Source organism: Lepidochelys kempii, chromosome 7 (genome assembly GCF_965140265.1).
Source record: "Lepidochelys kempii isolate rLepKem1 chromosome 7, rLepKem1.hap2, whole genome shotgun sequence".
Taxonomy (NCBI): domain Eukaryota; kingdom Metazoa; phylum Chordata; order Testudines; family Cheloniidae; genus Lepidochelys; species Lepidochelys kempii.
The window spans coordinates 29,156,888-29,182,130 of NC_133262.1; the positions used below are offsets into that span (position 1 = coordinate 29,156,888).

At 43.3% G+C, this 25,243-nt stretch overlaps 1 protein-coding gene across 2 annotated transcripts in view; it reads left to right on the top strand.

Moving 5' to 3' along the window:
• Positions 1 to 21,340, top strand: part of FGD3 (FYVE, RhoGEF and PH domain containing 3) — a 190,253-nt gene extending 168,913 nt beyond the window's left edge. For both annotated transcript variants that reach the window (XM_073351571.1, XM_073351572.1), the window contains exons 16-19: positions 1,958 to 2,083; positions 5,077 to 5,229; positions 12,590 to 12,730; positions 19,947 to 21,340. In XM_073351571.1, coding sequence (XP_073207672.1) covers positions 1,958 to 2,083; positions 5,077 to 5,229; positions 12,590 to 12,730; positions 19,947 to 20,171 — 645 coding nt within the window. In that variant the 3' untranslated portion in view covers positions 20,172 to 21,340. The remainder of the gene's footprint in view (positions 1 to 1,957; positions 2,084 to 5,076; positions 5,230 to 12,589; positions 12,731 to 19,946) is intronic.
• Positions 21,341 to 25,243: the final 3,903 nt, after the last annotated feature.

The window sequence follows — 25,243 nt, forward strand, 5'->3', positions numbered from 1 at the left end:
ACTTACCTCTTCTTATGGTGCACAGCTCTCTGAGGAAGAAGGGTGTGTGTGTTTTTCTCAATGTACAATCGCATCCCTTTCTAAATGTAATCTGTAGGTTGTTTGTTCTTTATCTGGTAATATAGGTTCCTTCAGACTGCTCTGGGCATAATGAAAGCTGGAAACAGAGCTGCATTATTGTGAAATTACTGCTTACACGTTCCCCTTAAATTGATTGCTGGAGCGCCAATATAAACTCCATAACAAAAGTAAAATATCTTTTTTATTTTATACAAAGCTCCTGCTTTAGTTATGGGCACGTGATAAAAATTTACGAGGGAAAGGTTTTTCTCTCAATAGATTGTGAGTGGATTATCTGAAGCACAGAAATAGCGAATGAATTATTAAGGCTTTTGTCTTGCACGCTGCAGTTTGACATTATTTCGCTAGTGAAACCATCTTACATTCCCATAGTGTGATGTATTTCCTCTGCATAGACATAAGTGAAATTCACGGCAGGGATGGTGCCAGAGTAATTTGGTTATAAATTTTTGCACAGAAAGTGTGTGGAAAGTCTGCCATGGTGGGAGTAGTACAAAGTGCCTACTACAATCTTCCCTCCTACTATAGGACCCAGCGGCAGCCAGTAGAGTCCCCAAAGGGAGCTGTGCCGACCAGGGAGAAGGCACAGGGATTTATTTATCCAAATTTATAAGGAGATGCATGTGTCCATCCAGAGCTCTGAGCTCAGGACCATAGTTTTACAAGCTCCTCGTAGACTTTAAGGCCAGAAGGAACCAATCATGATCATCTAGTTGGACCTCCTGCACATTGCAGGCAACAGAACCTCACCCACCCACTCCTGTAATAGGCCCATAACCTCTGCCTGAGTTACTGAAGTCCTCAAATCTTGATTTAAAGACTGCAAGTTACAGCGAATCCATCATTTACTCTAGTTCAAACCCACAAACAATCCATGCCCCATGCTGCAAAGGAAGGGGGAAAAAACCTAGTATCTCTGTCAGTCTGATCTGGGAGAAAATTCCTTGGCAACCCCAAGTATGGTGATCAGTTACCCCCTAAGCATGTGGGTGAGACCCACCATCCAGATATCCAGGAAAGAATTCTCTGTAGTAACTCAGAGCCCGCCCCCATCTAGTGACCCATCTCTGGCCATTGGAGATGTTTCCTGATAGCAGTTGCAGATGGGCCATATGTCATAATAGGCAATCTTATCATGCCACCCCTCCATACAATTAGCAAGCTCAGTCTTAAAGCAAGTTAGCTCCCATTACTCCCTTTGGAAGGCAGTTCCAAACAATGCCCACTTCAAAACTAATCGGCACATCAGAGTACAAGACTGCTCTTCCCATCCAAGCCACCCTTGCACAAATCTCCCTCTCCCTCACCCCGCAGAGAATATAAGTTTTGCAACATGAAATCATAGAACTATAGGGTTAGAAAGGACCACAAGGGTCATCTAGTCCAACCACCTGCCAAGATGAAGAATTTGTTGTGTCTAAACCATCCAAGACATTTGGCTATCCAGCCACTATGCTATAGTTTGAACCCATGTCCTGAAGGATAATCAAATTCAGGCTTTGTTGGATAACCAGAGAAAGAGTGAGTTCCAGAGTGAAGCCCCCTCACTGAAAATGCCCTTCCTCCAGACCCATCCCCTTTAAACCAATAGGCTATCAGATGGAGTGACTTTCTGGTTCCGGTGATGCACAATGGAAGAGGTGGACTCTGAGGAGTAGGGCCCAAACAGCTGAGAGCCTTATAATTAAAAATCAGCACATCCCCACAGCAGCCTCAACCCCAACAGGCTTGGTAAGAGGAAATTTTCCCTAAAATTGTCTGGGTGGGGAATAAATCTGGGAAAGAGCTTCATAAGCATGGTAGAAATTGATTGGCAGAAAATTGTTTTGCAATAGTTATGTTGTATAATGTCACCTATCTGTATGTTTCATTTCAGCCTGATTCCTGCAGAAAATCATCTTCTAAAACCAAGCGAGACAAGGAAAAGCAAACTTGCAAAAGCTGCAACGAAAGCTTTAATTCCATCACTAAAAGGCGGCACCATTGCAAACAATGTGGAGCAGTGAGTATCAGAATGAAATTGTAGCAGTGTTTCATTTTATGTCCATTTAATTAGTCTATCTGTAACAAACGACTTTTTAAATCAAATTCTGAGTTTGTTTCATTCTGAGGGAGCTTTTCAGTTTCCAGTAGGATAGACACTGGAGTTCGCAGCAGGGCTGTGGTAGAATAGACCTTTCAACTTGCTTTGTCCATTGGGGATCCGGCAAAACAAAACAATGGTGGTGTAAAAGGCCATGAGTGAGTGGTTGAGGAGACAAATGTCACACGTCTGTGGCTGAAAGGAAAGCTGCCTCTGCACCTAGGTGTGTTTTGTATCAAGTGTCCCAAAAAACAACCTTGTTGACCAGGGTTTCCTTCACATAACTAGCATCCCTTAGCCACTGACCAACAGCAGAATAAATAGCCTGGAACACAGCTCTTCTAGATCTTTGTCAGCAGCCTTTTGCTGCAGGCTTCCAAGTGCCTTCTTCTTTCTCCTTTTCTGAGAGGAAACCAGCCATTTTTTGGCTAGGGTAATGAGTTCCAGCTGTTAGAAGGCTACAGGGGCCCTCAATATTCAGTGCTAAGGTGATGGGGTTGCATTTCCCTCAGTGGCAAAACTAAATCAGGGTGCTTTTGGCCAAAGAGGGTGTCCTTCTGTGCTTGAAAGGCCTGGAGAATCCAGCACATGAAAAATCCAGGTGCTAGAAGCATAAGGCCTGGATTTTAAAGGAGCCAAAGGGAGTTAGGTGCCTATCTCCAATTGAATCTCAGTGGATACCTGATTCTCTGAAGCTCTTCCAAAAATCCCAGCCCAAAATTACATGAGGTTGACTGCCTTATTGTGGCTTGAAACCTTCCTTCTATGACATCAGTTTCATGGTTCCATGTTCCTGGTTTAACTAGTTTAGAATAGTTAGTGAAATAATATCAAGTTTTTGTAGAATGGAGATAAATTTGGGTCTGAACAGACAGGTAAAATGTGTAACTAAGAATATTAAAAGCCATTCGTTCTAAAACATTCATCTCAGGAATCCAAATACTGTTACAGTGGAAGAGACATTATTATTCTGGAGTCAGCTATCTTGAATCTTTGGAGTTTTTAAAAATAATTATTAAAATAAATACACTTTCTTTGGTATTTAAACTGTTACATCAAAGCTCAGTTTTAAAAGAAATCAAACAAAAACCTCCCCGTGGACAAAAAAATAATGAGAATTAAGTTATTAATAATTTAATGTTAAATAAACAATTGTTGGTTATGCAGTGTTTTCTGGTGTGGGTAGTAGAATGCAAATGAAAGGAGTTAATTTGCCTCTAGCAAAGACTATTTAAAAAATGTTAGTTTGCTTTTGTTTGTGCATTTCAGCAGAATGATGCTGCATTCAACACTTGCATATGGTGCACTGAACTGGAGCAATGCAATGCTTTGTGTAGTAATACATATCTTGTAGGCATACATAAGAGAGCATACTATTGCGACTGAAGAGCATTCAGACTCTGTTGTTGTGTAATAAAATGGGATTTGAAGTTAAATCCTGCTGACTGCTCTTGTAATGCACATAAGTGGTGGATCGCCTTCTGCTACTGCAGTTAGTACCATGAGACTGCAAATTTGAAAACCGACTTCACTGCTCCGTAGTGGGATATGGAGTCAAGGGGCCATATCCTCCACTTTGCCAGGTTCACCTTGCACCAAAACTTAAAGCAGCTAGAGGTTTGTACAAGTATACTTACTCTGCAGGGGGAATCTCTGCTGACACAAAGCTGGCTGTAGCATCTCCTTTATCAGCCCTGTTGCCCCTCCTTTACCAGCCCTGTTGCCCAACTCCATCATCGCCTGTGCTGGAAATTCCACTGCCCAGTGTGAGGGGAGGCAGGGGACATATTGGGTGGGGGGAGGGAAGAAATTATGTTAGGAGGAAAGAAAAGGAGAGGCAGTATGATGGAGCAAGGCTCCATTCTGCTCCATTCACCACTGGTGTTCGGTCTCTACGGGACCTTATGCCAGCAGCGTAATTAAAGCTGCCCTCCATGGCCAAGCAATTGAGAGACCCCCTCATTGGCCTCCCTGGGAGCTTGGGACAGTGGTGGTCCCAGCTCATGAATTCAAACCCAGCCAAGATTAGTAGTGAATGACAGTTGCTGCCATTTTGGCAGCTGTTCAGTGGGCTACGTGAAATAAGTTGGTGCTTTTTGCTCCTGCTGGAGAGATGGGCACATAAACACAACTGTGCTCACTGCATTCCTGTGCATAGTTCCAATAGACTGAACTACCCTCTTCCTCTCGAGGAGGATGGTACCTTGAGTTGAGTAGTTAGGTTCATTGCTTGGGGTCATACAGGGGAGCTGTGCAGATAAACAGACGAGTTGAGTCTCCAGCACTGTAAATCCAGCACTTTTCCCAAGCACTGATTTCATGTCAAGTTTAATTGCTTGTTTGGGCCAAACCAGAAAAAAGAATGGAAAGCCATAAAATCACTGCCTCCCAGCCCAATGTGGCATCAGGCAGATCATTATATGCAGTGGATAGTTCTCAAAATTCTCAAAAGTGACTCAATTTTTGGATGCTGAGCTCCAGACAGCTCAAAGGGGCCTGATTTCTCAGACAGTGCTAAGCACCAAGCACCACCTCCCACCCACTGTGAAAATCAGGCCTCTTTAAGGTATCTCAAGCTGGGCACTCACGATCATTAGGCACTGAAAACTTAAGATTATTATAACTCAGACCTTTTATACGGGAACAGAAAAGCAGATACCTATCAGTCACTTTCTGAACGATTAGAAACACAATGCAGGACAAAAAAATCCTTTATCTCTGATTGAGGGAAGTGGGGTGTCCCATCTCAGACCTTGACCTACGTAAGATACTGAACATCTGTCAATCTGTCTCATCCTTGCATTAGTTTGCAGGATTTTATTTCAGCAATTTATCTGCAGCAAAGTGATTGTAATAACAGGGATTATATGTTCATAGTTGCTGAAGAATGAAGTATTATCTTTCTGATACAGGTTATTTGTGCAAAATGCTCTGAATTTAAGCCACTTGCAGATAACAGCCGTCACAATCGAGTGTGTAAAGACTGTTTTCTGCTGTCATCAGCAGTCCCGTGCAACGCAGGAGCTGAATCTATGGGAGAACAAAAGAAAAAAACTGCAGTCGAGGTACAGTTATCTTGCTAATAAGCTTTTAACATGCTAGGTGCCTGAAGAGGCTAGTTATTTTATACGTTATTAAATCCCTTGGAGTGTGCTTTTCTCCTTGATCTTACACCCTTTTAGTAGGCTATCACTCACAACGTACACCTGACAAACTGGCACTTGTCAAGCTGTATGGACATACATTGTGAATCTTATTTTCAAACATGAGTTTTGTACTTTTCATGCAGGGATACACCGGTTTTGCAGGGAAATTTCAACCCCCAGGTTTTAAATAATTGGCCTGCTGGGACATTCGATTCTGTTCAAATGAGTGGCACCTTTCCCAGCTTGCTCTAGGTGTAGCTGTACAGACATCAGATCTGTTTCCATGCAACTTCTCTTGTTCCTGTTCTGGAAAGCTTTGTGCTCTTGACATTTCACTTTCCTACAAAATGCCAGTGCAATTGACCATTTTTCTCAGTGATTCATGCAAAGGCATGCCAAGCCATTTTTAAATGAAAAATCCTGTGTGTGAAACATCAAGCAGTAGTAGAGTGGGATGGCCACTGTCTTTGCAACTTTTCTCTTTGGGGCAGACGGAGTGAGCTGTGCTCTGCTCCATGCTCCACCAAGAAATAAGGATGATCGTGTGCTTAAGGCCTGGTGCTGGGAGTGGAGGTGTCATATGTGTTTAACTGTCCCTCAAGGAATACTGCCTGCCCTACCATATGCCCTGGCACAGAGGTGTGCTTAGGTGTGTGATGGGGGTGGGAGGAGACCTGACTACAGTGCTTTGAGCTTTGGCTATTCTGGCTGCAGAGCAGCCCTTTGACTGTTGTGGGCAGCTGCCAGAAGTGAGAGCAGTTTCTTGACGTTTCTAATTAATGGAATTCTCTGTTGCCTAGGTGCTCTACCTCAACTTTGTAGCTTCATCTTGGTCCCAAATCCTAGAGGTGCAAAGTGGGGTAAAGCCATAGGTGCACGCTCCCTTCCTGAACTGTGTCTTCTGCAAGGCACAATGAAGTATTTGGCTCTGTGGCTTGATATCGTCAAGCTGCAAAGTCTCTGTTATACCATGCACCTGTGATTACAGCCCAAGAATAAAATTGAGTATGCCCCAGTATTTCATGCAGTATGTCACAATAACCTATCAATGCCATTTCAGCAGAAGTATCTGCCAAGAAAGTTAAAGCCTGCACCTAAACAGCAGAGAACTCTGCTAATCCTAAAAGTCAGAAAGCTATTTAAAAGCCAGTGAAATGTGACCCAAGGCTTTACTTCAGAGAACAGATTACTTACTGTAAAAATCCAAGAAATGGAGTAGTTTTCATTCACATGCTCAGACTTTTAGCTCTGTGCTAAGTCTTCAAAGAATCAGGTAAAATGCAATAAAGGTGGTAACTACACAAAAGAGAAATATTTGAGCAAGTCTGTTTCTTCCCTTCCTTTTTTACATAAAACTTTGTTAATGAGCTTAATAACAACTTGAGAGCTTGCCACTTCACAAGTGCTATTACAGATGCCAAAAATCCTCTAGAGCTTTTTTCCGCTGGAAAGGCCAATACAGTACAGACATTTTTTCAGTCACAAAAAGCTTTTTTTTTCCTTTTGTCACATAGCCTTAGGATATGGTTCATCATACTTCCTCCCATTCATATACCAGAGTCTCTGCTAATTATAATGTTGGAAAAAAACTGGGTTTCTAAACACAGGCTATAATGCAGTCCAAAGAGCATCAGTAAAAATACTGCATTTTCTTAACTCTATCCTTCTCGATGTTCTTGTTCGTTGATTTTTTTTTCCATTCAAATCAAGACATTTGCCTAGTCCACACTAGGGTAATTATCCTCCTAAAGGAGGTATGCGGTGCACAGAATATCTTGTGCATTTCCTACAGGAGAGAAGATTGTGCATCTTGGTGCCAGCCTATGGTGAAGCAGGCTAAGTGGTGAACCATGGAATGGTGCCAGTTTTCCAGGCCCTCCTTTACCAAATGACCGCCTACAAACAAACCAAATAGGAGAAAGTTACTTACCTGTAACTGGAGAGTCTTTGAGATCTGTGGTCCCTATCTGTGTTCTACATATGGGTGTGCATGTGCGCCATGCGTCTGAGTCCAGAAGTGTTTCTTAGCAGTGTCCGTTGACCTGCACGTGTGTAATGCTTCCCCTCGTACTCCAGCTGAGGGTATAATAAGTAGTGCAGGTCGATACCTCTCTAGTCTCCCTCTTACCATCATGGAATCCAGTCTGAAGCAGAGGGGATGGAGGGCGGGTAGTTGAATACATCTCGAAGAATCTCCAGTTACAGGTAAGTAACCTCTTCTTCTTTGAGTGATGGCTGCTGTGTGTATTCCACACGTGGGTGGGTGACTCGCAAGCAGTGGTTAGTGTGGAGGTGGGTGCGAGAATACCAATGGAAGTGCAATCTGCAATATAGCTTGGCCTACTGTGGCTTCTGTAGCCACTTGTGCAATGGCATAGTGCATTGTGAACGTGCGGACGGAGCACCACATTGCCGCACGGCGGATGTCTTGCCAGGACACATCCGTTAGGCCAGTGTGACAGCTTGTGCTCGCATAGAGTGCGCCATGACTTTATCAGGTGGGGGTGTGTTGGATTGGTTGTAGCATTCATAGCTGCACCCCGATACCCATTTGGACAAAAGGGCCATTTGGCAATGGTCGCAAATAATGAAGGCAATGTGCAAAAGGGTGGAGTCCTGTGTAGGCAGCATGCCAGTGCATGGCAGATGTCGAGGGGCATGCAAGCCTCTCTTAGTGAGGGAAGCATGTGGTTTGGGGTGGAAAACCAGCAGGTCGATGCTCTGATTTAGGTGGAATTCCAACACCACTTTTGGGATGAATTTGGGGTGGAGCCACAAGGATACTTTGTGCTTGTGGGATATGGGAGTGGGGGTGCGGTCCATCATTATGGCTGCTATTTGCTGCCCAGTCTGGCTGAGATAATGACTGCCAAGAATGTCACTTTCATTGAGAGATGGGAGAGGAAGCGTGTTGCCAGCAATTCAAAGGGTGGCTTTGTGAGGGCAGAGAGAACGATATTAAGGTCCCATGGGGGTATCCGTGGTGGTCAGGCCTTAATTATGGACAAATAGGGAAGGAGGCCCCCCAAAACAATATGGGGCGGCACAGGTGGCATCGGGGGAGGTTTGTGGGTCTCAACCTGCATGTCAAAACTGATGTTTTGCCTGTTGCTGGGAGAGGGTTGAGGAGATGGTTGTGGTGGAGGCAGGGAAGCATGGCTGTTGAGATCGGGGTCGCTGACATGGGGGTTCCTGCTGACGTTTGTAGTTAGCCAGATAAGGAGCATATGGGCACAGGCAGAATGGTTGCCTCTGATGTCTGCATCTTGGGGACGGGGTATATATACCGAGGGACCGTAGCATGGCTCTGGAGACCTTCAGTGGAGGGATTCATCCATCTTCTCGTGGAACAATTTGTTCTCGTCAAAGGGCAGACCCTCGATTTGGACATGCCTGGGGAAGCCAGACGATTGTGTAGCCACAAGTCCCAGCGCATAACAACCCCACGTGATAGAGAGTGAGAGGACGTGTCAACCATGTCCACAGCTGCCTGGAGGCCCACCTTGGCGACCAGTCATCCTTTTGTCTAGCAGTGCCTGGAATTGTTGCTGTTTCTCAGGCAGCATCTTGTCCTTGAATTCTGCTAGCCTGGTGTAGTTAAAATCATACTTGGCTATCAGAGTCTGGTAGTTTGCAGTCTGGAACTGTACTCCCGCCAAAGAATATACCTTTCTGCCTAGCAGGTCCCTCCTCGTTGCCGCCCTGTCCAGAGGAGTAGACTTCTGTGAGTGCTGGCATGCCTCTGGCGCTGCCGTGTGGACAACCAGAGAGCTGGGGGGTGGAAGTGTAAAAAGAAAATCCGCCCTTTAGCAGGTACGAAATGCCTCTTCTCTGCCCTCTTCAGTGTGGGGGCACAGGAAGCGGGGCTGGGCCATCCTGCCCATGTTGGTTGGAGGAAGCCATTGTTAATGGGTAGAGCTACCCCAAGAGGGCCCCTGGGTAGGAGGATGTCCAGGAGCTGGTGTTGCGGGTCCTGAACCTCCTCCAATGGGATATCCAGGTCTGCTTCTACCCCTAGAGCAAGTCCTGGTACTGGCGATGGTCGTCTGGCAGAGAGAGCCTTGTCAGGCAGTGAGGATGCAGCAGTGGGACCTGGCAGAGCCAGCTTTACTGGTTTGATGTCTGCCTCTTCCTCATAAACCGATGGCGCTGATGGGCGAATGGGGGACGGTTGATAGGATCCCTAAGATGGTGGCTGGCGTTTGCAGTAAGGATCCCAGTGTCCCCAGCGGAGCCAAAAAAAGGGTCCGTCAGATGTGGTGTGCCCCATGGATAGTGATCCTCTGTTGCTGGATCATATGCCAGGGAGTAAGGCAGTCTGTGCTATCAGCCGGGCTTTGGCATGACATCAGGGAGAACGAGGGTTCCGGCTCCAAGAACTCCTCTGACTCTGAAGCTGGTTCCGGCAAAAGTGGAACCACTGGTACCGGAGGGCTGCGGTGTGACAACAGAACGGGTTTCTGTGGCAGTAGCAGAAGAGTTTTGCCCTCTGGAGTAGGGATGTTGCGAGTGGTGGAGAGGAGTGGAGACTGCTGATAGGGTACGAGCGGCTCCTCTGCTGATAAGAAAGGTTCTGAGCATCAAAGAGTCCGCAGTGTGCCCATGAAGATGCCAGAGGGTCCTGGCAGCATCTGGGAGGTGCAGAGGTACCAGTGGAGTGGGTGGAGCACGTGCCAGTGAGTGTTCTGGATGTCTGGGTACAGGGGTTGTCGTTGGTACCATTGGATCATGTTTGCGCCTGGCCTTACCCTCCTCACAGGGAAGCTTGGGCACTGGTTCAGCCAGATCCGTACGTGACATCTCACCTGACCCGGCCCAGCTTGGGGAAGAAATGCTTGGGAGCAGTCCGCAGCAGGGATCTGCTTTTGTGCCTGTGAAAGTGTTTTTACTCTCATGCCGGGACTTGTCCTTGGCTTTCGATACTGATGGTTCCGGGGCGTGCAAGGTGCAGTGAGGGGCACTCAGCGTCGGTTACAGTCACTGTACAGGGTGGTCCGCCGGTCCCAGATCTGAGTGCCTTAGTCTCAGAGCTTCCTCCATCAAGTTCTTAAGGAAGCAGAGCTCTTGAGCTTCCTGGGTTCAGGACAGGAAGGACATGCAGATGGAGCAGCGCACTGTGATGTGTGCCTGGTCCAGGCAGTAGAGGCACCATTGGTGATTGTCTCTCACAAAGAATGAACGTGGGCAGGAAACGCAGTTTTTAAATCCCAGAATCTCAGGCATAGTCCCCCAGGGAGGTTGGACAGTCCCCAAACAGGGAAAGAAACTACACTAACTAAACTAACTCATCTACCTACACTAGAAAGACTATCTACAACTATCTACACTGAATGAAAGGTAGATCACGCTCTTAGACAACTAAGGAAGGAATAGGAGTTCTGATTCAGGCCATGCGACGGTAAGAGGGAACTGGGGAGGCATTGACCCACACAACCTATTATACCCTCAGCCAGGAGCATGAAGGGGTGCACTACACAAGTGTGGGTCAACGGACACTGCTAAGAAATGCTTCTGGACTCAGGCACATGGTCACATGTGCACTCACATGTGGAATATACATAGGGACCATCACTCGAAAAAGAACCACAACTAATAGTGTGATGAACAAGGCTGGTGCAGAAGGGAAGGCTGATGGATTTCTGAGTTTGAGGAGTATGGAAGGATGGTATCCTGAGGTACAGGTACTGGAAAGCCATTTTGCCCGGGGTGGGGTGGGGGTAGGGGGGCAGAATGTTTGTGTATTAATGATCAATATGCTTTGACACTCCTTGGAGGGTACCCAGGGCTGTGAGGCACCTTGCTACCACTTGCCCTTAACATGAGGGAAGTTTTTTCTGTGCCTACCAGGGGTCAGCTCCCCAGCTCCACAGGCATCACAAGCACACGCCTCCTGGCCTGGGCAGGCCTCAATCTGTCTACAGGTTGGTGATACGGGTGTGTTCCAACCCTCGAGCCTTCCTAGCGTCCTGCTGGAATGTCCAGCCCCTGGTCCACTAAACACTCGCAGAATACAGACTTGCTGCTCCCAAAGGAACAGTACACACCAGCTTACCAATGTCAGCTCAGGATCACTGGTCCACTTGACACACAGCACTTAGATATGTTTATAGTGGAAACAAGTACCAGAGAATAGAGATTCAAGTGATATCAAGTAAAAGTATTTGAAACAAATGGTTACATGTAAAATAAAATTGTCACATGCCTTTTATAACCTAATCTTAATTAACAAAATACTGTCTTGCTGAATGAAATGTAGCTCACCAAAAGTCTCCGCAGTGTTTTCCAGGCAGGTTGGCTGTGACCCTCCTTTCATAAGACAGAATATGCTGATAGTTCATCTCCTTGATGAAGGATCCCGGGTGTACATCAGGACCCCCAGTTATACCCTTCAAATCAATTCTCTTCATTCATAAACAGGATGCCACCCCCTGCTGTTTTTTTCTGCAGTTCTCTCACGTGAATTCAATTCTCTTCATTGCTCAGTAATGCAAATAGACTTACAATGACCAGCCAGAGAAAGAAGCATCTACCAGCCCCTGCCTGAATGGAATCTGTTACCACCTTTTGGTGACCTGTCTTAATTCTTGTACCTTAAGAACATAGTTTTCAGTGCAGGTACATAACTCCTTAAATATCATCCATCCATACATTTCACTATGATTATGATGACCAGTAAACTTCTGCCTCTTGGAAGAGACCTTATGTGCCATCCTTTGGCAAACTAGTATGTAGATACCTGACCCAGATGATTGCTGTAAACTATAGTGTGTATCCCTTATGCCCTCTGCCATTAAGAGGTCCCTGGCCCACATATGCCTCAGTCATACTCTCGTACTCTCTTAACATTGGTGTAAAAGGAACTACTTGATGGTGAACCCAGAGCTCTTACACATCCTTGCAGCTGCTCTGTGCCTTTCTGATGGAGTTCACTTGTGCTGAGACACCTTTTTCATTAATTTTAAATCTCCTCCCAGCCTACTGGTGCTAAGCAAGAAACAAGCTGTATCATCTTAATTGCTTTTCTCAAATTACACGGTGGAATTTTAACTCCCCAGTCATTGAGAACAATAGTTCAGCACCTAACTCTGAGTACCTAGGAACATACTATATCTTGATGATACATTATGCTAATTAAACTCTTGTACAGGTATGAACTACTCAGCATTTGCCCTTCTGAATCACTTGGCTGTGTATGACTAAATATTGTACTTAATGTATAATTGTAAGTATCCGGACCACATAAGCATCCGTATAAGCAGCTCCTGTTTTCTTTTTACAGAAACCAAACTTTTTGGCAGCTGAAAACAGCCTTTTCAGCAGCCGCCTCCTGTTCCTAGACAAAGGGAAGACTTGGTGCAAAATGTGTGTCACCATCCCCAAGACTGAACCTCTTGTCTTGTATCTACATGGAGGAAGTCAGGTAAAAGTGATATTAGCGCTGAGTGACATCCGAAGCTAGAAGCATAAGTTTAAGTATGTCAATCTGCGAAATAGGACAAAGGATTTGGCTTACTTTCAACAACAGAAATTAATTTGGCAGTCTGAATTTAGCACAAAGCCTCAGAGATTTCAAATTTCCTTCTTATCTGGAGATGGAGCTTATGAGATTTTAAGCAAATGTCTAGGCTCACATCTCTTTCTAAAAAATATAGCAGAAAAGAAGGATAAATCAATGATAATTATTTCAGTTAAGATTTATATTCCTAAGGTTTCAGAAAGGCGTATTTTCAAAATAGATACTAAAAGGGTTAATGACCTGTTATATGGAAAATACATAGGACTTAGAAAATACATAGGACAGCAAAGTGTTTCTGATAGGATGGTGTTGCTTTAATCCTTTTTTGATTAATGCTATTCCAATTCTGGGTTGATGTTAGATGGATTTACACAAATTCAGATGTTCTGAAGGATGGGTGAAGTGAACTCTGTGAAATGAAAGCCATATGTCTTAACAGCATCTGCTCTAGGGCTGATGTTATTTTTTTTTTAATTGTTTCTTTGAAAATGATTGGGGGAATACACTGTGGTAAGTTAGGTGCTTACTTATGCAATGTACGTTTTTTAAAACAAAAGTTAAATTTTTTTGCAAAGGTACTCAGACTAAATGTAAGATGATGAAATCAAACCCTCCATTATTGCTGGAAAAGTAGAACAACCATGCTGAAAGTAGAAGTCCTTCAGATTTAGCTGTAGTAGCACAGCTCCACATCTCATTTATTGTTATGTGCCAGTGGTCTTGTTTTAATCTGTGTTTGGGGGGAGCATTTGGGCCAAATTCAGCTCCTTGTTTCCACTGTGCAACTCCAGAGATGTCAGTGGATTTACTTTTGGTTGGCACCAATTTATCTAATAGTAAATGAAAACGTATCTTCTATGGGTGATGTACTGTGAGTGCTTTATTTTCCTTAGTTATTGTGACTGTGTGTTATCCATGTGTTGTAGAACTGTAGGAAAATAAAGCTTCCATATAACACGTGTAAATATGTGTAGCTCACCCTCAAAGACATGCATTCTATTCATGTCCTATTGGAATGGATTTTTAAGCTCACTTTTTGTAGTGTTTTTATGTGTAATATTTAGGAAGCTGGAAACTTCAACTGAAGGATATGTGTATATGATATTGGCTTTGCTTCAGCTGGAACTCAAACTGTGGAACAGGGTAGCCTTCCAAACCATTTTACAGGCACTCAGCTGCCATATTTCCATTCTAGCACCAGGGCCTGCATAGCTGAAATTGTCAGTTTGAAAAAAGAAATCACCTTGGACATGAGACTTAAATGAATACAGCAAAACCTAACCTTTAGATCTCACCTGGAGTCTGTTTTGGGTAGAAGAAGTTTTTAAAATAGTGCAGAAAATATTGTTTCCCATAAAAATTAGACAATTGAAGTGAAATTCATCCAGTGCAGAGTTCCAGCATGATTTCTGTGTATCACTTGAGTCTCATTTAAACTCAGGTTAAGTGGAACATAGGCCTTACGTGATGAATTTCTCTGCAATTTCACCTTCAGGGGACATTATATGTTATAGGGTTCAATATGAACTAAATCCTCTGTTTGGGACAAGTGTTGCCCCCTTCCCTTTGCAGGCGTAGGGTGCCCTGAACGCAGCAGAATGGATGTATTTCCCCTCTGCAAGACTGAGTGGGATGTAGGGACCTCCCACCAGAAGTCCCTGTGTGCTGCACAACTCTGTTGTCTTCAGTTTCTACATGTACCCCAGTGCACAGAGGGGCTTGGGGGAAGAGCCCCAGATCTATTGACCTTTTCTGCTCAGAGGCAGAGTACATCATTTCCAGAGCATACTGCAAACGGGAGGCTGCAGTATTTGCTGCAGAGCAGCTCCACTCCCACAATGTGACTTGGGAAGAGGATTTCTGTCTCTTATCACACAATCCAGTGTCTCAGCACCGCACTAATAATTCATATCAGACAAATCAGTTCCATTGGATGCACAGCAGAAGAGAAACAGCTATAACATGCAAAACTTTTCAACATATGTGGGTTGGGGAAATGAAACTAATGCCTGGAGACTGGGGGAATTTCTACATAATCAAAGGTTTCAGAGTAACAGCCGTGTTAGTCTGTATTCGCAAAAAGAAAAGGAGTAATTGTGGCACCTTAGAGACTAACCAATTTATTTGAGCATAAGCTTTCGTGAGCTACAGCTCACTTCATCGCATGCATACTGCGTGCATCCGATGAAGTGAGCTGTAGCTCACGAAAGCTTATGCTCAAATAAATTGGTTAGTCTCTAAGGTGCCACAAGTACTCCTTTTCTTTTTACATAATCAAAGGCACCATATTCTTTCCTCCTTGCCCTGCCACACTTAATCTTGAGCTATTCTGGGGAAGCGGGTACCTTTCACACTAGGCATTAGTTTGATGACTGTATAGAACATTCATTAAATCCAAAGGTGAGTACTTCTGACTATTCCAAATATAGGATAAATCACCCCCCAAAAAATCCCATACAGGGCAAGGTTAATCCAGCTCACATTCAGTAACAAGAACCATAGATTTCCTATCAGAAATCAACAATTGCTGGCTGGAACCATAACAATGAAAATGAGCCCTTATTTCAAGATAGCATCCCCCCACCCCCTCATGTGCTTCCCAGCACGTTTGGCAAACTGAAGGGAAACAATTACAGAGCAATCTATTCCGCATTCCCTCATATAATCCAAATGTTCAGTATAATTCCAAATGATATATTATACAATGTACTTACATTATCTGATAATAATAAATAAATAAAAGCTCTCCAATTCAGATTAATAGATTCCACAACAATTCTTAAATGTTATTTTCCTGGACATCACTAGTGTTTTAGATGGCAATCCATTTTGTATAACACTCCCATCCCATCCCTCATAAATCTCCTTTGTGGTATTGCTACTTATGGTATACAGAAATAACAAGGCATGAGATTAGCAGTGGTGCCCCCCAAATTTTCATAGTTTGTAAGTGCCTTTTAAACATTTAGGACTATAGGAGGCACCTCCTCTAATTCCTGATATATAGGATCCTTGACCCTAGCTGCTGAATAAGATATATAGCCCTCCCTCTGAGGCCTACAGGAGTCTTTTCATTCACTTCCGTGGGTTTGGGATCAGTCCCTAGGTGCACAGGGAGCTAGTAGGGGGAAAGGTAAGGAATTCTTCAAGGCATTGAGACTCCACAAAGGTGTGTGTGTGGGAGACCCAATAAAGAAAACCCATCATTAGGAATCTTTATATCTATTATTATTCATTATTGCGGCCAATGGCTTATTTTCCCTCTATTTATATGTAACTCCTCTTAGCATTAATGGGAGCTATGCTAGTGTATTCAGAGGAGCTAAAATGGTGCTCACTGACTGAGAGAGCCCCGTTAGGAAGTGGACTTGAGTTATTTGCATGAAATCCCAAGTCCTGCATGTTGTAATTACCAACGCCATAATGTTAAAAACAACAAATAAACCTACGGTTAATGTTCAAATTACTAGAATCCTACAGATGATAGACAGTAACACCAAAATGGTGCATGCTGCGTGTGATTAGTGACAACGCTCGATACCCGTTTGATTTTAGTTTAACACAGTTTTATCTATCATTTTGCTAGGAGAGAGAGAGAGAATTCTCTTGAGTTCGATTTGATAATTTCTTGCTACCATGTAGTCCAAAGTATTCCTTTCATAAATGTCACAATACACAGCAGGCCACATCCAGTAGATGTTTACAAATGGCATGTGAAATGCACCGCTATGCAGATGACCAGCATGGCGAGGCCTAGGCTCCGCATAACGCTCAATTTAAAACTTAAACAGGAAGGATGCAAGTGGTGCACACCTAGAAATGATGGGATAATACGAAGTGCAAGAATTCTAAAAAAGCTCCTGAACCCTTAAAGAGAACTGTATATATGTGCCCTCAAGTAAGGGCCTGATTCTACAAGGTGCTGAGTGCCCTCTATTTCCACTGACTTCCATTCCAGCAGTCAACGGGCAGGACTAGCCCCTTATAGATTAGTGTTGCAGCTGCACAAAGGTAACCCAGATTCCCTTCCTTTTGTTTCAATAGTGTCCACAACCTTGGGCCACCCAGAAGTTTATATACAAAAATACACACACACAAAGTAAATCTACTTAGAGAAGAAACAAACTGGTCAAATTAAAAGAAAAAAAAAAAGATACATGCATTGTTAACTTTAAATGTGTCTGTTAGTATTGTGCAGGAATAGCAGATACAGCCCAAACATCAATTTATTCTTACACTGTACTTCCGGACTGCAAAAGAGAAGAATTTTCCAGTGCTGTCAGTGACCTTCAGTTTAATCATGATAAATATTTAATCCTTATTTTCTTAAATGTTAACTACGAGATCAATGAAGCAGACCTGGGGCCTGAGTCTGGCACGTCTTCACTGCTGCGGAAATGAATGTGCTTGTATTACACCCACAAACCCTGTATTTACTTGCTTCAACTAGGCCCATGCCACCAATGTATATCACAGAATCAGAGAACATCAGGGTTGGAAGGGACCTCAGGAGGACATCTAGTCCAACCCCCTGCTCAAAGCAGGACCAATCCCCAACTAAACCATCCCAGCCAGGGCTTTGTCAAGCCTGACCTTAGAAACTTCTAAGGAAGGAGATATCACCACCTCCCTAGGTAACGCTCAGTCTGTGCATGCAAATACAACGGGTGCATTGTTTTGTAGCTACAGCTTAGGTGTCAGTGTCTAGAAATTTTCCCTGGATTGATATTTCACAATAACGGTGTATCTAAAATCAGAACCAGATACTTCGATCTTTTACGGCCATTTCACAGCAGTCTCCCAGTGCAGTGCTACCCTAATGCACATGGACCTGCCCATTGAAGGATACTCCCTATGAAGATGAGTTCTAGGTGGCATAGAGCCATCGTAACAGCTTTTTTGTTGCCACTCCCCAGTTATAGCCATGGCTGGGGTGCCCCAATGTTCTGATATTTCCCTGCTGCTTGAATAGTTCCTTGGGGCCTTTTGCTGTTGGTGCAGTTTACAGTAGCATTCACACTGTTCTAATCAGCTTTAGAAGACCAGCCTTGTGCTGAGCCATTTGAGACCTGGAAGCTGCAAAGCCGCTTTGTCCTTCTCTCCACCCCCTCTTAGCTGGCCTAGAGGATTGAGCCAGCATGTTCAATGAAGAGGTTAACTTCAGCTTTACAAAACCAAACTCGAGTTGAAGTAAATCTTGCTCGTATAATACTATTGGTATGCAAATCAGGCTTCACATGCTAATTTAATAAAATGAGTTTTATCTCCATAACTATGTATGCTCACATACATTGACTGCATGAGATGCTACACGAATTTGAATTCAGGTGTTAAACTTTTAAGATCACCCCAAATCATATAATCATCCCTTGGTACCAGGGATGGAATTCCCTTATAAACATGCTTTTGGCAGGATAACCTGCTCTAACATTCTCCCCATTTCACAGATGCTATGGCACAGAGAGAGCTCAAGCCCCAACTTTGGTGTGTAACATTTAGGCTGCTAAGTAAAATGTTCTGATTTCCAGAGGTGTGGAGTATCTGCAGCTCCTGCTGAACTCCTGTAGATTGAGCTCCTGGGGCTGCTCAACATCTGTGGATTTAGTCATTTGGCTTTAGGATCCCACTTTTGAAACTCCTGGCCTATGTCACTGGACAAAGGCCACAAATACGGTCAGGGTCAGCTGAGATTAGACTCTTGCACTGTCTCCTGCTAGGTCCACTAGATCATGGTGCTCTCATGCTATTGAGGTGCCTCCCCTTGTGGCTCAGCAGAGGAGTTGGTTCATCCTCAAGCACATGGATGGTAGTGAGCTTATGGCAGCCCTGGTAACATCAGTGCTATTCCTTCAATCTCTGAACTCGTCTCCAGGGTCTTCTCAGAAATCCAAGAATCTCTGGGTCTGATTTTTCTGGACTCCAAAGCTGTGGAAGTGTGAATAAAGCTTTCAACCCCAGTGATTGGTGAATGAAAGCTGGGATTCTTCTGTGTACTTCTAGGATCCCCCCACAAACTAGAGGAGAACTACAGTTATTCTTTGTTGCTTGCAAAAGCCAGCTCTGCGTACATGACCTCCAGTTAGCCATAGGGATATCTTGTTGGGATCTAGGAGAATCGCATTTGGTCATCCTTGGTTGGAAGCATAGACTGAGCTAATATAATGTTTGAAGAGGGACTAAAGGCGGAAAATACCAGGTTTCCAAAGGAGTGTAGTCATAGTTGAAATGCTACAGAAATCCCTAGCCACTGCCTGAACAGGGAGAGTCTGTTAAATGAAAATAAGAACCACTGAATCATTTAAAAAATAAAATCTAGATTTAAAACCATTTTTGCTGTACAGGTCAAATTCTGTGTCAGCTTGTACCCTGAGCTATTGCACTGAGCTCAGTGCAAGTCAGCTGTTGCACTGAACTCAACGCAAGTCAGCGTAGAACGTGGCCTGGGGTGACATACGGTGTGCACCCGTGTGTGTATATAATACATGTAATTATTTGTTATAAAACAATATAAGAAAGGTTTGTCACCTAATTAGATACAATAAGGGTATGTCTGCACTTTGAGTGAAGGTGTAATTCCCGCTGGAGGAGACATGCCCATGCTACCTCTCAGGGAGCAAGCACACTAAAAATAGAATGCAGCTGCAGCACTGGGAGGGGCTACTTATCCGTCCAAGACCCTAGCTATGTACTTGGGTTGGGGTGGCTGGCCCCTCCCACCTCCATAGCTGCATTTTGTTTTTAGCACACCAGCTCAATGAGGGCTGGTGCAAGCATGTCTCCACGAGCTGAGAATCACTCTTTTTCCCCCCCCCCACCCCACTTGACGTGCAAACGTACTCTAACACGCTTATAAAACTGTGTTTTGAATTGCCATATGGCACCCTAGCTGTAGGTTGTGACCGATGGTATTTTCTTGGTGTTTTGAGCTGAAGTGTCCCCCTACCTGTTGCTCCAGGTAGATCTTAATTAGAAAACCATTGGAAAATGAGTTCCCTCAGATCATTCTTACATGTTGGTGAGAGGAAGCCTTTATATTCTGTGCATTGCCTTTTTTTCCCCTCTATTTCAAATGCTATATTTTGGAGGGGTTTCACCTTTGCCTTTCCCCCCTGTGTCTTAGGATGGGCAGACTCCACGTGCTATACCTCTGCCTGGATACGCAGTCAGTTTACCAAGTTCTGGTGAGAAGTTTGAAGTGAAGCACGTTTTTAAGCTTTGCCAATCCCAGCAAACTATATATTTCAGTGCAGAGGATGAAGAACAGCAAACAAAATGGATGGAAATTCTCACCAAAGCAGCTAAAGGGGAGACTGAAGATATAGCTGAAGGAATTGGTCACCTGTAGAGCAAGCTCCATTTAGTTTCTTTAGTACATGCTATAAACCATCACTTGAATTCAGTATTCATAGCACTTTGAATCTGTATGGCTTTATATTTTCATGAGTCCGCATAAGAATTTCAGTGTTTTCTCTGCTTTCATTGTACATTTATCACGTACAGTGCTAGCTGTCTGGCATATATTATGTTAAAGGAAAAAGTAATTGTAGTTGTTGAAAGTGTTTATGCTGGTTTTACATAAAAAGACAAGGAGAAAAGCATTAATTTTATCAAAGGTATCAGAAAACCATCAGTCTCTTGTTTTCCTAAATGTATATTTTTTCAATCCTTTCAATTGCTGTTCAGTGCAGGATGTGTATAGTCTGTGATTAGTTATATAAATGCTGCCTTTAAGGTAAATGTTGTAAAGGCTTGTGGCTGGCCACTGACATTCCGTTCTCTGTCCTTTCCCTTCTGATAAAATGGTCTTTGTGAAATGCAAGCAATGTACTGAATTTTTTCTTTTGCTAAAAGTGTTTGTCTCTGCTATTTTGAGATGACATGTTCACAAAATGAATACTGTAGAAGAGACTTCTAATAACTACTGCAAACCATGCAGAAAAGAACATTGAGAAGCCGGATTAATATTAATCACTTATGTATAATTTTTTCTCTTTTGAAAACACCTTCCTTATTTCATTTTATGAGCCCATTTTAATGTAAGTGAACAAACATTTTATACTGCAAACTGGGATGTGACCAATAAACAAGAACATTTTTAGTATACACCGTACAAAAAGGTGACTTTTTTGTTGTTGTATTGGTTAACTTTAAAGTAATCTGGGATTTATTTATATAATTTGTAAATAATGTTACATAAGTATTTTAAAACGTTTTAAAGGTTTTGCGCTAATAACCGGATTTAGTTCATAGAATAAGAGATTTGTATTAATTCAATTTGTAATTTAATTTTCCTGTTTACCTGTATTTGTTATTTTCACACTTAAGTGCTTATCTATTTAAATAAAATCCATGCAGTTAACACCTGAGCCAGATCTCCAAGATACTGAAAGCTTTAGATCAACATTTAACATAGGTATAGTATGAGAGTAATGTCTATTTCTAGTGATAGCAATCGTGTAGTGCTGATATGCAAGGAGAAAAATGAATAAAGTGTCACATTACTGTAATTTTAAACGGTTTCATTTAACATTTGTTTCCTCTTCAGACTTCTACATTTTCTAACTGACATTTGTAAAAGAGGAAAGCTGGTCCACGTAGCCAGAGTTTGTTAACAGTGTCAAAAATTAAGGTTCTGCACCAGTGAGTATTTCCCTTATAAAAAAAGCCACTCTGCTGACAAAGGATTCAGTTGTTTTCTACTTTGAATGAATGAATCCCTGTCCGTAGCTTTAATGGTAATCAAGACCTACAGTAGTAAAAAATCAAACCCATACACGTAATGAGCTGCCCGTACAGCTTCATGCAGTTGTGCCCACCATCACATTACTGTGATCAGAGCTGGTCAGAAAATGGAAAATCTTTTTTTTCAAATGTTCTCAAAGTTATTTTTGCTGTGCAGGTTTTGAAAAGACATTATTTTTTTATTTAATTAATTTTTTAATGAAAATTTTTTTGTTTTGCAATATGTCGTTGCTCGCCCCTTTTTTTGCCATCAAAAAAGGGAAGGAAGAGAAAAAGACAGGTGACAAACCAAAAGAGAGAAAAGGTGATTTTTTTCCAGCTTTATCAAGAAAACAATCTTAAAAAAAAAAAGAAGAAGAAAAAACCCAACCCCCCCATGAAAATTTTTTTTATTTAGAGCTGGTCCACATTTGACAAAATCCATGTCTAATCATCCTAAATTCCTCAGCTCAGCACCTCCTCAAATGCTCTGAAAGCATTTTCTGGCGAATCTGGGAGGTCAGCATATGAGTGTACTGGCAGGCCCAAAGGGGAAATGTGGCCCAGAGTCAAGGATCCCTCGCAGAGAATGCCCTACCAGCAACTATTCCCATTTAAAATGAGATTGGGCAGGTTTTTGCCTGGAGCATCTCAGCCGATCGTGACTCTCTGCAGAGAGAGGTGGTGTTTCATGTAACCAGGCCCCAAACAATGTAGGGCTTTATAGATTGAAGCCAAAAACTTAAATTCCACCTGAAAATCAACAGGAGGCCAGTGCAGATTCCAGAGCTCTGGTACAATTTGACCTCTGCATAAAAATCCTTTCCCTCCAGAAACAGCCTAGAATCTAACAAGACCCTGAAATCGCAGACTTGTGTTACACTGGGGCCTCATTCCATCAGTCAGGGCTGCCAAGATAACCTGTCATAAGTCTGCCAGGGTATGTCTACAATGCAAGAACAATAAAAAAAAAAACCCCTGCAGCAGCAAGTCTCAGAGCCTGGGTCAGCTGGCTCATGCTATGAGGCTAATAGCCGTGTAGGCGTTCCTGCTCAGGCTGGAGTCTGGTCTCTGAACCCAGCGAGCGGGGAGAGTCTCAGAGCCTGGGCTGCAGCCCAAGTGGCAATGTTTAAACTGCTATTGTAGCCCTGTAGCACATGCCCAAGTCAGCTGAGCCGGGCTCTGAGACTTGTTGCCATGGGTTTATTCCCCACCCCATGTAGATGTACCCGCAGTTCCTTTCCTCAGTCTACAGTGTTCCTTATCTTGTCTGGACTGAATGTTAGAGCCTGATCCCGCTTCCACGGGAGTCAATGGGACTCTCTCCGCTGACCACAGGCAGGGTTGCACAAGACCCTTAGGGTATGTCTACACTGCAATGTAAGCCTGTGCTTAAGGTTAAACCCCTTGAATCTACACTGCAATTACGCTAACCCAAGGCTTGAACCCAGGGTCCCAGGACCCGCAGGGCTGAAAGTCCGAGCTCGAGTCAAGCTGGGTCCAAGCCCTGTTGTTTTACAGCGTAGCTGCAACCCCACTTGACTCAGGTCCTGGAAATCATTCGGAAGTATCCCACAATTCCATGGAACAACTTTCTTATTCCTCTTTATCCCAACAATCTGATGTGCCCTCTATTGAAAACGGAAGCCCCCTGCCCCCTTTGCAGACAGCAGCAGCTCAGGTCAGCGTTAACCCATTCTGTTCTCATCACCAATCTGCAAGCACACTGTCAGAGAGCCTCCTGGGTTTGAAATAGAGAGCAAACTGATCAAGACTTTTGCGAAGCAAGCTGCTTCCTGGTAACGTGCAGGAGAGGCAGTAAAAGTTTTCCCACAGTGTACCATGGTCCTAGAGCTAGAGTGGCCAAATTTCAGGGGGGCGGGGCTAGGGACTCTGTTGCATGGTTACTTTGACTCAGGTCTGCGCACTGAGCCCTAGGTTTGAGCACAGGTCAGAAAATTCCTATTGTAGGGTTAAAATACAATGTAGATGCTCAAACCCAGGATTTCCTAACATGAGTCAGCTGACTCAAGTCCCACTAACCCTGGGCTTACCTTGCAGTGTAGACACACATTTGGTGAGTTAGCTTCATCCTAAATCCAGTGTTATGCAGGCCTTGGGTCCTTCTTTCCTCTTCTCAGGTCCTCTTGGTGAGTTGCAAGCTGGATGGTCTGGGAAGTGGTCCAGTGATTAAAAGGGTTGAGACTGGGAAAGGTTTGACTCTAATAATGTGTACCTCGTTAAGAGTTGTAGACGCACATTATTCCGTGTTTCCTGTCATCTTGGTTAATCCACATACCCTGCTGTGTCAGGAAACCAGACTCGTCTGTCTTACACACTTGTGCAAATGAGGACTTTATTAAAAACAAATCACTCCAGTATCTAGCTTTGCATGATGATATGTATACCAAGATTGCCATCAGCTAAGTCAAGCAGAGTTCACTAATTCTCAGAATTAGCATCCTCCATTTGGTTGTATGACCTATGTCAACGGTGTGCTAAGACTTGCTAGGTATAATGGTAATGAGGCGAGCATATTTTTTTTTAATGCTGAGTGATAAACTAGGAAAACAACTTTTTTTTTTACATTGTGTGGTATGGATATAATACAAGTAAGAAACTGTCTGCATTACATACTAATAGTAATTCAAATCTTTCCTTTATTTACATGCTGGTTCAAAGAAAGATAAATGAGAATAACCATTAAATGAGCAGGCAATTATCAGCCCTCCACATCAGCACCAAAGTGCAAGATATCATTTTGCCTTTATTAAAATCTGAGACAATGATACCAAAACATTTGTTTCCTGAGTCTGTTTCTTGTAGTCTTTTCCATATTTGTATCCTATTACAGTTTCCCAGAAACAGGTGCACAACAGGTACTGAAAATGTAGATTAAAGTTTGTGGTTAACCTATGTGATGCATATTTCACTTCCTGTGCTGTCTTTCACTTGTAATACTGAGTGTTAACTGCTAAATATAAACGGCTGTGTATCTTGTAAACCTACTTATGCTAGTATGTTGCTTTTAAAAAAAAAAACTTATCTAACCTTTCTCTTTTTCTGTTCTTCAACCCATATGTGGCTTTTTGTTTGCCTGGAGCTCTTGTCTGTTTCACTTGGCTGAGCAGTCTGCAGGGCCTGAGGAAGCTTGACTGAGTTGAGTGATTACATTTTGCTGTAAAATGTAAGGATCATAAAATAAACTCTTCAGAAAGCAGTCACTGGCCATCCACATATGCTGTGTGATCAATAATCACAGAAGATTAGAACAGGAGGAATGTCAAGTTCTTTGGTGTCATCCCTTACGTAGAGGACTTGCTCCAATCTCTGTCAAAAGAGAATGCATTTAAATACGTTTTCCCCTATTGCATGTTGTGAGTGCTAAAATAAATTGTAGGAATATTATTTAGTTTGTTTTATTTTGATTGAGAGTAAAATGTAAGAAAGTGCACCCATTCCACTAACATTGAATACATCATACTATCAAAGTGACTTAGTTAAAACAGGGACGAGATAAGAGTGTGATGTATAATGGCCGACGGTAATTCAAAACCACATGGCTGAACAGGAAGCACATGCCTATGCAAACGTTCTAGTCAGAGGCAGCGTGGTGGAGAGTGGTGAACACAGCACTGGATTAGGAAGTTCTGAGTTCTAACCCAGGCTTAGGATAACATCTCTGTGCAGGAAGGG